General features: G+C 46.9%; 6 protein-coding genes and 1 non-coding gene across 7 annotated transcripts; 4 read left to right on the top strand and 3 right to left on the bottom strand.

The window, feature by feature from the left end:
- Nucleotides 1–219: 219 nt before the first annotated feature.
- SEC1 (Sec1p) lies at nucleotides 220–2432 on the top strand (the record flags this gene model as incomplete). Its single annotated transcript, XM_020213428.1, has 2 exons — nucleotides 220–250; nucleotides 331–2432. The coding sequence occupies 2 exons, from the start codon at nucleotides 220–222 to the stop codon at nucleotides 2403–2405; spliced, it is 2106 nt and encodes a 701-aa protein (XP_020068987.1). The 3' UTR covers nucleotides 2406–2432.
- Nucleotides 2433–2462: 30 nt separating this feature from the next.
- On the bottom strand, nucleotides 2463–3374 carry CYBJADRAFT_163910 (uncharacterized protein; the record flags this gene model as incomplete). Its single annotated transcript, XM_020213810.1, has 1 exon — nucleotides 2463–3374. The coding sequence occupies one exon, from the start codon at nucleotides 3372–3374 to the stop codon at nucleotides 2463–2465; it is 912 nt and encodes a 303-aa protein (XP_020068986.1).
- A 740-nt stretch (nucleotides 3375–4114) lies between these two features.
- Nucleotides 4115–4825, top strand: CYBJADRAFT_168973 (uncharacterized protein). Its single transcript, XM_020215581.1, has one exon. It carries the CDS (start codon nucleotides 4330–4332, stop codon nucleotides 4780–4782), a length of 453 nt encoding a protein of 150 aa, XP_020068985.1. The 5' UTR covers nucleotides 4115–4329; the 3' UTR covers nucleotides 4783–4825.
- A 16-nt stretch (nucleotides 4826–4841) lies between these two features.
- Nucleotides 4842–6476, bottom strand: PUT1 (proline dehydrogenase). Its single transcript, XM_020215580.1, has one exon. The coding sequence runs from the start codon at nucleotides 6345–6347 to the stop codon at nucleotides 4989–4991; it is 1359 nt and encodes a 452-aa protein (XP_020068984.1). The 5' UTR covers nucleotides 6348–6476; the 3' UTR covers nucleotides 4842–4988.
- Nucleotides 6477–7313: 837 nt separating this feature from the next.
- On the top strand, nucleotides 7314–9493 carry CYBJADRAFT_168971 (Zn(II)2Cys6 transcription factor domain-containing protein). The gene has a single exon (XM_020215579.1). The coding sequence runs from the start codon at nucleotides 7431–7433 to the stop codon at nucleotides 9321–9323; it is 1893 nt and encodes a 630-aa protein (XP_020068983.1). The 5' UTR covers nucleotides 7314–7430; the 3' UTR covers nucleotides 9324–9493.
- Nucleotides 9461–11080, bottom strand: AGP3 (Agp3p; the record flags this gene model as incomplete). The annotated part of the gene is made up of 1 exon (XM_020212919.1): nucleotides 9461–11080. One exon carries the CDS (start codon nucleotides 11078–11080, stop codon nucleotides 9461–9463), a length of 1620 nt encoding a protein of 539 aa, XP_020068982.1.
- Nucleotides 11081–11939: 859 nt separating this feature from the next.
- Nucleotides 11940–12012, top strand: CYBJADRAFT_t133. The gene has a single exon. It is a non-coding gene; the product is annotated as a tRNA-Thr (tRNA).
- Nucleotides 12013–12901: the final 889 nt, after the last annotated feature.

The following is a 12901-nucleotide window of genomic DNA, read 5'->3' as shown; positions in this document are numbered from 1 at the left end:
AAAGAGCGCAAGTCCCGAAAAAGTGGCACAAAAACTGGCGCAGGTGTCCGAATCCGGGAATTTGTCCCGGCCACACCCTCCCGCATCAGGACACTGTTTCACCGTTGCTGTATGATTGGAGCCCACGTATGTCCCTTTTATACTGAATGAAACACCGTCAAAGCTACACGTCATAGCGCAACAGTAACACACACTAGCCTACGTGGACAGCTCTGTGAGATGACTTCGCTCATAGAACTTCAGAGGAACTGTGAGTCGCCGACGCCTGCCCTGCCATTGCGGTGCTTGTTCTGAGTCGTATAACTAACACATCATCATGAATGAAAACAGACATCTTCAATACCTTGACCAATGTTCAGACTGCCAATGGGCTGAAGATCCTTATACTCGACAAAACGACGGAGGATTACCTCGTGAAGATCATCTCACGCAGCGAGCTGCTGCGGATCGTCACTGCGGTGGAGAGAGTTGATCAGAGACGGAAGGTTCAATCCTCCGTTGAGGCAATATACCTCTTGGACTCGACACTGTTCTCGGTGAACTGTATGCTGACTGATTACAAGCACATCCCGATCCGCTATAAGGCTGCACATGTGTTCTTCTTGCCAGGGTTGACGAGTGAGCTGTCTCGGATCATGAAGCAGGTCCCACAGTTCACCCAATGTACGAAGACATTCACCGAGTTCCAGGTGTGTATTGAGCCAAAGGAGTCCATGGTGTTCACCACAAGGGACTACCAAGGAATGCAGATCTTCTACAACAGCCATTGCCATGACCTGGTCACTGAGACGGTGAAGAGCACTGCACGTTCGCTTGTGAATGTGTGTGTAATGACTGGTGAATACCCGGTAATTCGATACTATACGCCAAATGCCAATGACGGCTACTTCCAAGCGTCCATACTGCCAAAGATGATTGCCATGGAGTTCCAGGAGCAGCTGGATAACTATGCCAGGGATCACCCTGAATTCCCACCACAGTCCACAAGACAGAGATCGATATTCTTGGTTACTGATCGTACAATGGACTTATTTGCACCACTGCTCCACGAGTTCACGTACCAGGCAATGGCGTACGACGACTCGAAGGATATCAACGGCAATTCGTATATCTACGAGGCCGAAAATGAGCAAGGAGAAGTTGAGCCAAAGACAGGTGAATTGAACGACAAGGACCCTGAATGGTGCACGTTGAGACATTTGCACATTGTCGACGCAAAGGACCTCCTGAACTCGAGATTGGAGGAGTTTCTATCCAAGAACCAGATGTTTGTAGACAGATCCAAGATCAAGACGGCATCTGACATCCTCACCGCAGTGGCACGCCTGAAAGGGTTCGACGAGGATAGAAGGCTCCTCATCATGCATAAGACGTTGATCGACCAGCTGCTGGAGATCAATAGGACAAAGAAGCTGGCAGACCTGGCTGATTTGGAACAAACGCTGGCGAACTTTGGTGTTGATATCGAGGGCGAAAAGGTCAAAGACCTTGCCGATAGACTTGTCTCCATGGTTGCCGAGGATAGATATGAACTCAAGGACAAGCTGAGGGTGATCATATTGTATGGATTGTACAGAGGAGGCCTCATCGAAGAGGATTACGTCAAGCTGATCCGTCTCATGGGGTTCTCTTCACCAGATGAGATCCACTACCACATGTCCTTCATCAAGAACTTTGACCTGATTGGGTTCAAGCTGATTAAACCTGACTTGAAATCCAAGTCCCTGTTCAAGAGAGATTTCTACCATGAATCCGTGTCTGAGAACTCCTACAACACATCCAGGTTCCGTCCTTCTATCAACTCCATAGTGACAAAAGCTCTCCAGAACTCGCTGGAGCAGTCTGTCTTCGAGTATACGAAGGATAAGCCCCTGGACGATGACCCAGAAACCCCTGGGCCTGTCCACGTGACAACGTCGTTGAGAAACCCCAAGCATAAGCCCTCATGGGCTCGTACCAACAGTGCGTACCAGGCACCAAGACAACGTATCTTCTACTTTGTTGCAGGTGGAATCACCTACTCGGAGGTGAGAACCGCATATGAGCTGGGCAACCGTTGGGAGAAGGATGTCATCATTGGTGGAGACGAGATACTCACGCCTTCCAACTTCTTGAAGCAAGTCCACAAGTTGAATGCACGCCGTGAGGACTTGAACCTGTACATTGATTACAAACGTTCCAAGCCAACAGAGGCACCTCGCTATCTGTTGGATGAGTTCCAAAGAACACATACTCCCACCACTTCAGACGTGACAGACGGTCAAGCCGGAGTGTTCCCGAGACCTTCAGTGGGCCCAGCAGGCACAGCATCTCCTACTGCGAGCCCATCATCACATATTGAGGCTTCACCAAGTAAGAGTAAGAAAGAGAGGTTTAGAAAGTTCTTGAGAAAGTCAAAGGAATGAACATAGTTGTTTATTATAGAGATGTTTTCCTGTTGTACGCTGTGTAGAGTAAGCGAGTCAGTAGTCCGGCTGTGGTGGCTGTGGTGGTGCTTGGTACGGCAGCTGTTGCTGCTGCTGTAGCAGTTGCGGTTGGTACTGGGTGAACTGTGGTTGAGTTCCCTGGACGTAGTGTGGTTGTTGTTGGAACTGTGTGCTGTGCTGGCTCAGTTGCTGGGCGGGAAGCTGTGGTTGGAACTGTGTGCTGGGCTGGCTCAGCTGCTGGGCGGGAAGCTGTGGCAGCGTGTAGTACGGGTTGTACATCATGCCGCCGCCCATGGAGAGCTGCTGCTGAGCCTGGTTGGCAAGCTGGAGCTGGTACAGATACCGTTGGTACTCAGCAGGGTCTATCCCATTCACAGTACCTGTAGCGTTACCCTGGACACTCACATGGCTCTGCACAGGTGCCTCTGTCGCCGGCTGCTCAGCGGGCACATCGTCATAGAAGTCATCCCCTATACTGTGATCTTGAAGATGGAGGTATGGATTGCTCCGCTTCTTATTACCAGTGTAGCGGCTGCTCTGGGACGTGTCGTCCTCTTCAACCTCGCAGCTTCGCTTGTGGCGGCTCTCGTAGTCAGCCTCCAGCACCTCGTCCACCAGCCGTCTCTCAGTGAACTCGTTCACCAGTGTCACCCCGTCCAGCAGATCGTACCGTCCTTGACGGATGAGCCGGCCATACTGGCTCTTCTTCGCATAGTTATCCCTCAGCCCACGCTCCAGCACAACCATCGCGGCCCTGGCGCCATCACCACGTAGCAGCTGGTCTCTCAGGTCGATGACTCTCTGTGCCTCGTCCTCCATCGTCTGTTCTCCCAGGCTTGTCCGCTTGCTCTGTGGGAGCTGGTAGTGTGAATTTTTGATGTAAGTATTGATGTTCCTAATCAGGAAATTTTTGATGCAATTATTGATGCTCCTAACCAGGAAATCCATCGCTACATCAAAACTTTTTTTCACTCTGGCTCGGTTTCCACTTTACAATGGATCAGGGACACATTTGCGCTGCAAGAGAGCATCTGCTGGGTGGTGTATGGAGACGAAATTGGATGATATATATACACAGACACATGTCCCGAGCTGTAGTGATACGACGGTACAAGCAGGGGCAGAGCATATGCTCAACAGGGAGAGGTACAGGGAGTTCTTTGAAGGTGAATGCCAGGAGTTCCACAACGGAGTGGAGGAGACAGAGTTGGAAGGAAGCTATATAAACTGCCTGGGCAATGGCTACTACTGTCCCGAGATTATTGGGACGTACTGGACTGGGCTGGAGAAGGAGAACTTCTTCTGGGCGCTGGGGAGGTACGGGATCAGCCAGCTGGACAGAATACAACGCTTTGTACCGGAGAAGAGCGTCTTGGAGATAATGAACTACTATGATGTTCTCCGGAGGAACCTGGACGAGAGCCTGGAGAACGAGGGCAAACGGTCGAAGCTTGCGTCGTATAGCGAGATGCCGGAGGCTGTGGAAGTGGACGAGGTTGCCATTGAAGTTGAGGAGAGGCTGGCATCGGAAGAGGCCACGGCCTGTGAGGAGCCACAGGAGTTTTCTGATAGACTGCTGGTTGATGGGGACTGTTTGGAGACAGTTGGTGAAATGCTCAATTGGTTCCATAAGAAGTCCTCAAAGATATGCGTGGATGCTGATCTTCAGAGGGTACTCTCCAGAATTGCAAGAACACTGACGAGGAAACTCATAAGGAAGGTGATAAAGACAAAGATCCATAACTCCACCATATCCAGGTCTGAGGCTACATTATCTGAAGATGGCCAGCTCTCCGTGGCCGTCACTGTGACGGATATACACAGAGCATGTCTAGAACTAGGCACCAACAGGCCGTTTACACGGTTCCCAATGCTGAAGAGGATATATACCGACCACTTTAACATGAAGAAGGCGAAGCCTGATGAAGATGCAGTTGATCTGTACAGGGGCTATGACTCCATGATCCTGTTCAAGAGGAATGAAGACATGGCTGCCCAGGTTGAGGAGAGCACACTGGAATCATCTTCGTTCGACGTCAATAGTGCACAGGAAGATGATATGGAAGAACTCCTATCATTCATCTCAGAAACACTGATGCTCAACGAGGAATATGATCGCAACAAACATGAGCAAGTACAGAAGTTTATGACATCATGCGGAGGGATAGATCTGTATTTCAAACTCCTCAAAGAAAGATCCGAAGAGCTTCCACTGAAAAGATCAATAGATTACACAACACAAGATTTTGAAGAAGTTGAAGCTGAACTACGGTCAGGAAAGAGGATAAAAATGGAAAACATAGGCGTGGACCCCATGGTGAATGAAGGGTGTGAATCACAAGGAGATCAAAAGTGATGGACGATGTAAGTAAATGCGTATAAGATATCAAATTCCTACGTAATGTTATAATAAATCAGATGTTGTATTATATTGAAAACTTCTCAAATGCAGTCATAGTAGTAGTGCTATGTGTATAGTATAGTAAGCCACGCCCTTCATGATATCGTAATGTAAAGAGAGAGAGAGGAAAAAACAAATGCAGTTATGGATCAATATTAGAATTAACCAAAGAGTCTATGCTTGTAAACCTTGAATACGTTTTTAACCAATGGCCAGCCATTGTCACTTCTAACGGCATCACCGTTCTCTTGCAATCTTCTCAACAAGTAGTCCTTTGTTTCGACCGGTGGACCCCATGGTACGTATTTGATGATGTTCTTGACACCTTGGTTCTCGATCAAGTCATAGGTAACGTCATCAGCCATTCCCAGGAGTTGGCCCAAGACAACGTTGGACTTGAAGGTTTGATTTGTAGAGTTATTGATCAAATCTGAAGCCAAACGGGAAGACTTGTGATTGTGGGAGGCAACAACCAAATGGCCCAGCGTTGCCTTTTCAGAGTTCTCCTTCAGATCGGTCAACACGTGTTGAATACCAGAGTTGTATGAGTTATCGGTGTCGGCTTTGGTGTCATGAATGACACCACGGTCCGGCTCAGAGTGGATATAAGCTCCTCTCACCAACTTCAAGCCAACCCTGTAGTTATGGGTACGAGCCAACTTCTCCTCTAACTTGATCATATCGAAGGAATGCTTCAAGTACATTTGGATGGTTCCAACAACTTGGACGAAATCGCCAACCTTGTTGAATCTTTGGAACAAGTTTCTCTGCAACTGATAGACACCTTGTTGCAAATCGTACTTCTCAGCATCAATAACAGTCACAAAGAATGGGGACTTACGCTCTGGGTATTGCTTACCGAGTGTCTTGTTAAGCTCCGCAACTCTTTCGACAACTCTAGCACAGTTCTCGTTCAACTGGTCCCATTGTTGTTTATACTCTGGGTTCTCATAGTTCAGCAACACTTGCACTGGGTTTGAAATCACGGCAGAGGGCTTCAAGACGATGTATCCAGGTGGGATCTCGTTGATTTCGTGATCTGGCGACTCGGCCAAGCCCAAGATGTGTGGCTTCAAGATGGTATCGATGGACTTGATGGTCTCAGACACAATGTACTCGATATCGATGTTCTTGGTGCCTTCGGAGTCTTCAATGGTCAGCGAAAGCATCATGTTGTTGATACCTCTCTTGGAGAGCTCCTCACCTGTCTGAATCACCTCCTTCGGCGTAGCACCACCACAGTAGATCTTGCCAATGAAGAAGTCCAACACCTGCGTTGGAATCAGAGGGAACATCTTGATAACCAAGTTCAAGATTGGCTTGTTCAGAGTGCACAGGCCAATGGCAGCGTAGTTGAACAGCATCCGGTTGCTCAGCGAGTCCAAGTACGTCTTGGTATATGGACTTGGCTGTGGAGCATTGTGCAAGGCATCCCCAGCAACAGTCGTCTTGGTGGAGTTGGTGGTATTAATGCCTCTCTTTGCTAAGCGCTGTAGCGCTCTGGACGAGAATCTCTTCATGTTTGGTGCTTTGTCGTATGGCTAACCTGGGCGACACGAACGGAAGGAGCAGAACAGGCGAGCCAGTCTCCTTTTATAGAAGCGATGGGGTCATCCCGCCTAGCAACGACAGCGATGTTGTTGATGATGCCGCAAACGACTGTGCTGCCAGCCCTCCGAGAGGGAAACGTACAGCGCGCGCCCTAACGACAACGATAAGCGAACAGGCGAACAGGCTCCGGCAGAGTGTGCGGTGGGCCAGCAGGGAGAACCAGCGGGATCACCAGCGGGCGACGGTGGTGGCACTGGCAGCAGTGGCAGCACTGGCCACCACGAGCAGTCCAACTGAGCCGAGCACCCTGGAGAAGAGGCAATCCTACGATTGGCACGAGAAACAGAGAACGACACACGACAGCGGTGGTGGGTCTTTGCTTGGGCTGTCTGGGACGATCATTTTGACACAATCGCTTATCACTGCCTATGGGAGCGGCGAGGGAGGCTGCGACGCGGATGTTTGCCCGGGACGGTTTTGATAAGCGAAGTGGCCTGTGTGAGACAAACGGGATGGAGAAGGAAGGGCAAGCGATACGACGCGTATGGTACGGGAGAAGAGAGCAGGTGATCAGTAGGTATATATGAGGGCGTGAGGTTCTTTTCCCGGAGGACTTCAATGGAGATGGGGTGGTTCGACCTGGCAATTTCTTCTTGTAGGACAGAGCTTACCACAGTGGTTGTGGGTGGAAGCAGTCAACCACCGCAAGAGCAGAAAATCTCTGGAAACAGCAGCCATACCCGATATGCTCGCCTATCGTTACCGCGCCCCGCGGCACCTCCGCTGGTGTCTGGAAAACGACTTAAACATCCAAACACCCGCCTAAACGTTGTTATCCTGGCAAGGGCACACCGGCGTTTCCTCGGAAACACAAGATACATAGTTAGTACTCGGCCGCTTAGCCTGTGTTTCCAACTTGTTCACCATCGGGAGCAAAGCACTCCTCCATTACCTGTTTATGGGGACGTATTACCCATTGGAGTGAGTCAGCACCACCCGACAAGAGAGAGCAAGACGGTGAGAGAGTGTGTGTGAGTGTCGTGGGCGATCAGATGCCTCCCAAGAAGAAAACAAAAGTCTTCAAGAGGTCGTTTGTTGGATGCTGGACGTGTCGTAGGAGGAAGGTCAAATGCGATGCTGCGAGACCCCACTGTACCAGGTGTACGAGGTCGAAACTGCGGTGCGAAGGTTATGATATCAAGCTGAACTGGATATCGAATCTTGTGGTGAGAAATGGTGAGATGCGGTCGTTGCCCGGCAGTGTGCCGATGGAGGAAGTGGACTCTACTGGCGGTGTCTCGAGATCTAATATTGAGCTGGTTAAATGGTGGCTGTACGATACGTATGAAGATATGGATGACGATCTAGCATTGCTGGATAAAAAGAGGGACGGCTACGTGGGTCCGTTCACCGTTTTCACAGGGGGCTCAAGAAGAAGACTGGGGAAGGTGGTCTCAGCGAAGAGAATGTCATCAGGTCCAGCATCGGTGTCAACGTCTACGGTGAAGTCAAAGCTGTCGTTGTTCTCAAGCCCTTCAAGCCCTTCGAATGATGGTGATACGGAGGGTATCATCGATTCGTTCAAGTCTCTAACGACAGCGTGCATGGAATACAATGAAGATATAACACTGACAAAAGAGTCAGTGTTGCAGCTGTCAGATTTGATTCTACAGTTTATTCAACTGACGCCCTCATTGTTCGATGAAACTATCCAAGAGGAGTTGAAAGACTCGATATTTAAGACAATGGGCAGATATGTGCTCACTGATAGCCCACTAGACCAGATCCTGCTACTTTCAGCGTCAGTGATCACATTGCTGTTCAACTCAACAATCAATGACAAGGAACAGATTGAAAAGATTATGAAATATAGACACAGCATTGATTTAATATTCACACAGCAGCTGCACGACTCCGATAAAGTTAACGACTATGATCTTTTACCGTTGTTATTGCTCTTGATGATTATGATAAACTCCACTGTGTCGATATACGATGGTGATTTGTTCATGTTCCATCTGTTCACATTCAAAAGGCAGAGAATCAACGAATACTACGAACTCTTCCAAGCAACAAACGTGTTGATAAACAGCCAGCAGTTTACATTTGATGACAAGTTCAAACTGATCTACGCAGATATGCTGGATCCCAAGTACAACATGCTTCATGAGATCGAGGAAACAGTGAAAAACATTAAACAACAGAGACCATGGGGTAGAGTAGCTATTACTACTAGTGAAACACCGCCAGAGCAAATCATGAGGGTTCCCAAGCACCGCTTAGAGGAGCAAGAGGACTCAGATGACGAGGAACTAGGGCCACCACCAACTTTTACCTTCTATTTCTCAAACAAAATGAGTGATGATGAAGATCAGGACAGATCTGATAATGACAACTACGATACTGAGAGTATACACCCACCAGAAATCCAAAGCTATGATAAAGACAATACCATATTCGAGTTCCCAGCTTCAACAACGTCTGTATACGGTATATCCTCTCATTTGGTTTATCTATTCGTGCAAATGTGTCAACTGGTGAACCATAAACGGTATTTCACCAAAGTAAGAATGAACTCAAGAAACTTTGCCAAAGTTTGTGCTGAATTTGAAGATTTGTTGCTATTGAAGGCACAGGATTCATGCAAGACAGTCCATGACGAACGTTGGCTTCATATGGTTACCATTCTCTATTTCATCTTGGTGAAAAACTATCCAAAATCAAGACTGTCATACCACTGGCACAAGCTGAGAGAACCCGTGGAGTCTTGTCAAAGTGAAGAATTCGTTAACATAATGGTTGATACTACAATGAATGCTGAAATGGGTATACGATGGTGGAAAAACAACTGGAAGATCCAGGAATGGAAATGGATGAAACGAGATACGAGGAATAGACATTGGCTCTCTGAGGAGGATAAACCGAAAGATCTGTTTATATTCTAATATGTGAACAGCTTGACAAGGTCAAAGGCAAAGACAAATAACGTCATTAATATTAAATATCATACTAAGAAAAGGCTAGAAGGTGTATAAAGGTAACGTACAACCACTGATGACATGAGAACACAATCTCCACCACATTAGAAGAAATCCCATAGTTTCTGATACCACGTAAGCTTGACTGTCTCATCATGGTAGTCAATATCTTCTCTACGTCCTTCGTCGAGATCTATCTCGGACAAGTCCACAATTGAGAACCCTTTGAACAATCCAGCGACTCCGTATATGACAAGGATGAAGGGCAGTAAGATGTAGGCATCCACGAAGTCACCAGCATCAAAGGGAGACAATGTAGTCCAACCTTGGACAAGAGCCAGAAATATGTTAGCACCGAGTCCAAACCACGCAATGTAGGGGTACAATCTTGTTCTATACGGTAGCTGATTCAAGTCAAATCCCTGTATCCTCCAAGCATGTCTTATACGGATGTGTGTATAGCTAATCAGTCCCCAAACGATGAATACAGCAACACCTGAAATATTAACGATATAATTAAACGCATCCGAGGCACCTGTGCTGATGTTCATTATTGATAGCAAACCCAAGAGGTTCATAAGGGTCACCGCAACAACTGGCACTCCCCTCTTATTCTTCCAGGCAACAATCTTTGGAGCCAGTCCTTCACTGGCCATATTTGTTAGAGTACGACTTCCAATGTAGATGGAACTGTTCACAGCAGACAGGCACGTCACGAGGATAAAGGCATTCACCAAGTCATAACCACCAGCCCAACCAGCATTGACAATGGCAATAGCAATTGGAGACTTCAAGGCACGTTGACCAGCCAAGAGGCCCGGGTCATTGGACGGAACAGTTGCACCGTAAAAGATAGCAATGAAGAGATAGATGAAGATGATTCTGAAAACAGTCTGTCTAATAGCTTTTGGAATGGCACGGCGTGGATTCTTGGTTTCACTCACCGTTGTGGAGATACCTTCAACACCACTGAAGAAGGTGGAAACGTACGTAAAGACAGATGCAACACCTCTAAAGCCATGTGTCAACGCTCCAGGATCATTCCAGTAGTGGAATCCAAAAGCTGGACGGTTTCTGACACCACCAGATATGTAGATAACGGAAAAGATATAGTACGCAAGCAACCCAAAGATCTTGATGAGGGCCAGCCAGTATTCGGCTTCGCCAAAGGCAGATACTCCTAAGAGTTGAAAGCATTCAAAGGCCACCCAAAAGATAAGGATGTAACCGTAGAGTGGTATCTTAGGCTCGGTATCCCAGTACTGCATGATTGACGATAAAGTGTTGTATTCGTTACTCAGCACACAGAACCACACGATAACGTAGTTGTACCCACTGACTGCGCCCAGTGGGTTGCTGTGGAATCGTCTAGCCAGTGAAGTGAATCCATTACCTGTAGGATAGATACTGATCATCTCTCCTAAGGACACCATGATACTGTAAGCGACGAACCCTATGACAACAACGCCAATCAACAGGGCCAACGGACCACCCATACGTAATGTGATACCCGCACCGACCAAGATACCTGGGCCAATGATACCAGCAAGGGCAATGAGCGAGATATGACGATCCTTCAGCCCTCTCTTGACACCAGTCTTTGGGTCAAATACCTCCACCTGGCCACCACTGGACTCATTATGTGATCTGTTGATGTCCAGCGATTCGAGGTAACGGAGAGACTCCGTATCTTCAACCTTCTTCACGTCACTGATATCAGACATTATTACTACTGCTTCCCTGACGTTTACTTAGGCAAAGACGTAGGAAGAAATGCTACCTCCGTGCACTTTATATAACTTCTCACAGGACGAACTTGGAAGAGCAGAAAGCTATGGCAGCACCAGGGAAAAGGAGCAAAGAAAGCTTTCTCTTATTCGTCGACGCATACCTCTCACACGTCAAGCTCATCTCGCAGCAATATAATAATTTCAGTATGTGTGTGATCTGTACCAGAAAATTTTACGACTTGGATGCGTATACACGAGCCACAATTGACACTCTGAATGCCACAATTGATGATGGAAGAAACCCATTGATGCGTAAGTGTATGTAAGTTTAGGTCGTAGTGCGACTGTATGGAGACCATGTGTGGTTGTTTGGTCTGTGAAATTGGAAAGTTCGGACAATACCAAAGAGTTTACAGTCTGTTCTTGTTATTTGGTCAAGGTTGGATGGAAAGCCTCAATTAGTAGTGAGCTCATGAGTGACGGCTTCACTGTATGGTGGTAACGTCTGTAGTGATGTCAGTGAACTTATCGTAGACACGGTGAACGGATGGAGTGCTGGAAAGGTGTATGATGTTCTGTGCTCAACTGCGTGGTTAACAGGAACTCTGCAGATGCCTTGTACGAAGAGATTGGAGGAGGTGTTGTGATGTGAAGTTGGCGTATCAGGGTAAAGAGGGGGTTGAGAGTAATGAGGGGGGTCAGAGTCCATAGCATGCGGTGCAAACACGAGAAAGTTCACAGACAGGTTGTTCATTTATGTCTGAAATCATCTAGTAAGTGCTCTATAAGTTGTCATATTAAGTTCCGTCTGACATCACTACACACAGCACTCCGGGCTCGATTTTCGAAGAAAGCTTCTATGGCCAAGTTGGTAAGGCGCTACACTAGTAATGTAGCGATCCTCAGTTCGACTCTGAGTGGAAGCACACTTCGTTTTTTTGCAGCGACCAAGACCAGTTTGGTAGGCGCCGCATAGGGCGGGCTGCAGTAGCGTGCGAAGCTACGGGTTCAAGGTGCTGTGTAGATGCTTTTCTATTGTCATGAGCTTTATCATGGGTCGCTGTGTGCTTCTTTGATTAGTGTGATGCCGAACACCAAACAAGTAACGATTCACAAGAAAGGGTAAATGACGTTTAGAAAAATCGAGGATACTCTTAACTATGGAAGAGCCCTCGAAAAAAGAGAGACAAACAAACATGGAATGGACGAAGAACATGGATCATTGGTACTATTGTATAGTAGGCATATCGAAGGGTATGGACGTTTTGCTTGGAGTTTCCTTCAAGCATTGATTTATGAGAGTGCATACCAAAAAAGTTGCCTGTTGAACGTTATTGTGTAGAGTGTCGCTTGTAACTGTAATCTACAGCTACCCGATTGATATATAGAAGCTATGTGCACGATGCTGGGGTGCAGCTACTAAGAAGTTGATACACTCTTTATATATTTGGATGCTTAACATAATATTTCAAACGTTTTATCCCATTGAAGACACTCCAGAATAATTCTTTCAATTTTATTTAAGATAGTTGGTCTCATATTAACTTTTCTGAAATATTTCTGTTGATCATTTTCAGGAAATGAATTTATAAAAAATAACAAAGTAAATTGGTATAACAACTAGACGTATATGCTTCAAAGGCTGTTACTATTCAGATATTCAAGTTACCTTAGTCTCTTATGTGTGTCCAATTAGTTTTCCTTTTATTCTATTACATCCCTTCTCTCATTCTTACTTGTCTTATCTCTGAAACCGTAGAATCGTATCCACTCTGCATCGTCATGTACAAGATTTCTGTGGTGTAAGGATGTCAC

The sequence above is a fragment of the Cyberlindnera jadinii genome (genome assembly GCF_001661405.1).
Source record: "Cyberlindnera jadinii NRRL Y-1542 unplaced genomic scaffold CYBJAscaffold_13, whole genome shotgun sequence".
In the NCBI taxonomy this organism is placed as follows: domain Eukaryota; kingdom Fungi; phylum Ascomycota; class Saccharomycetes; order Phaffomycetales; family Wickerhamomycetaceae; genus Williopsis; species Williopsis jadinii.
Note: the sequence above shows the minus strand (reverse complement) of the source record. Positions and strands in the feature narration are given on the sequence as shown.

What these genes read in the sequence shown, in the direction of transcription:
- CYBJADRAFT_168971 (XM_020215579.1), top strand. Translation starts at nt 7,431, where the DNA reads ATGCCTCCCAAGAAGAAAACAAAAGTCTTCAAGAGGTCGTTTGTTGGA.
- PUT1 (XM_020215580.1), bottom strand. Translation starts at nt 6,347, where the DNA reads ATGAAGAGATTCTCGTCCAGAGCGCTACAGCGCTTAGCAAAGAGAGGC.
- CYBJADRAFT_168973 (XM_020215581.1), top strand. Translation starts at nt 4,330, where the DNA reads ATGAAGAAGGCGAAGCCTGATGAAGATGCAGTTGATCTGTACAGGGGC.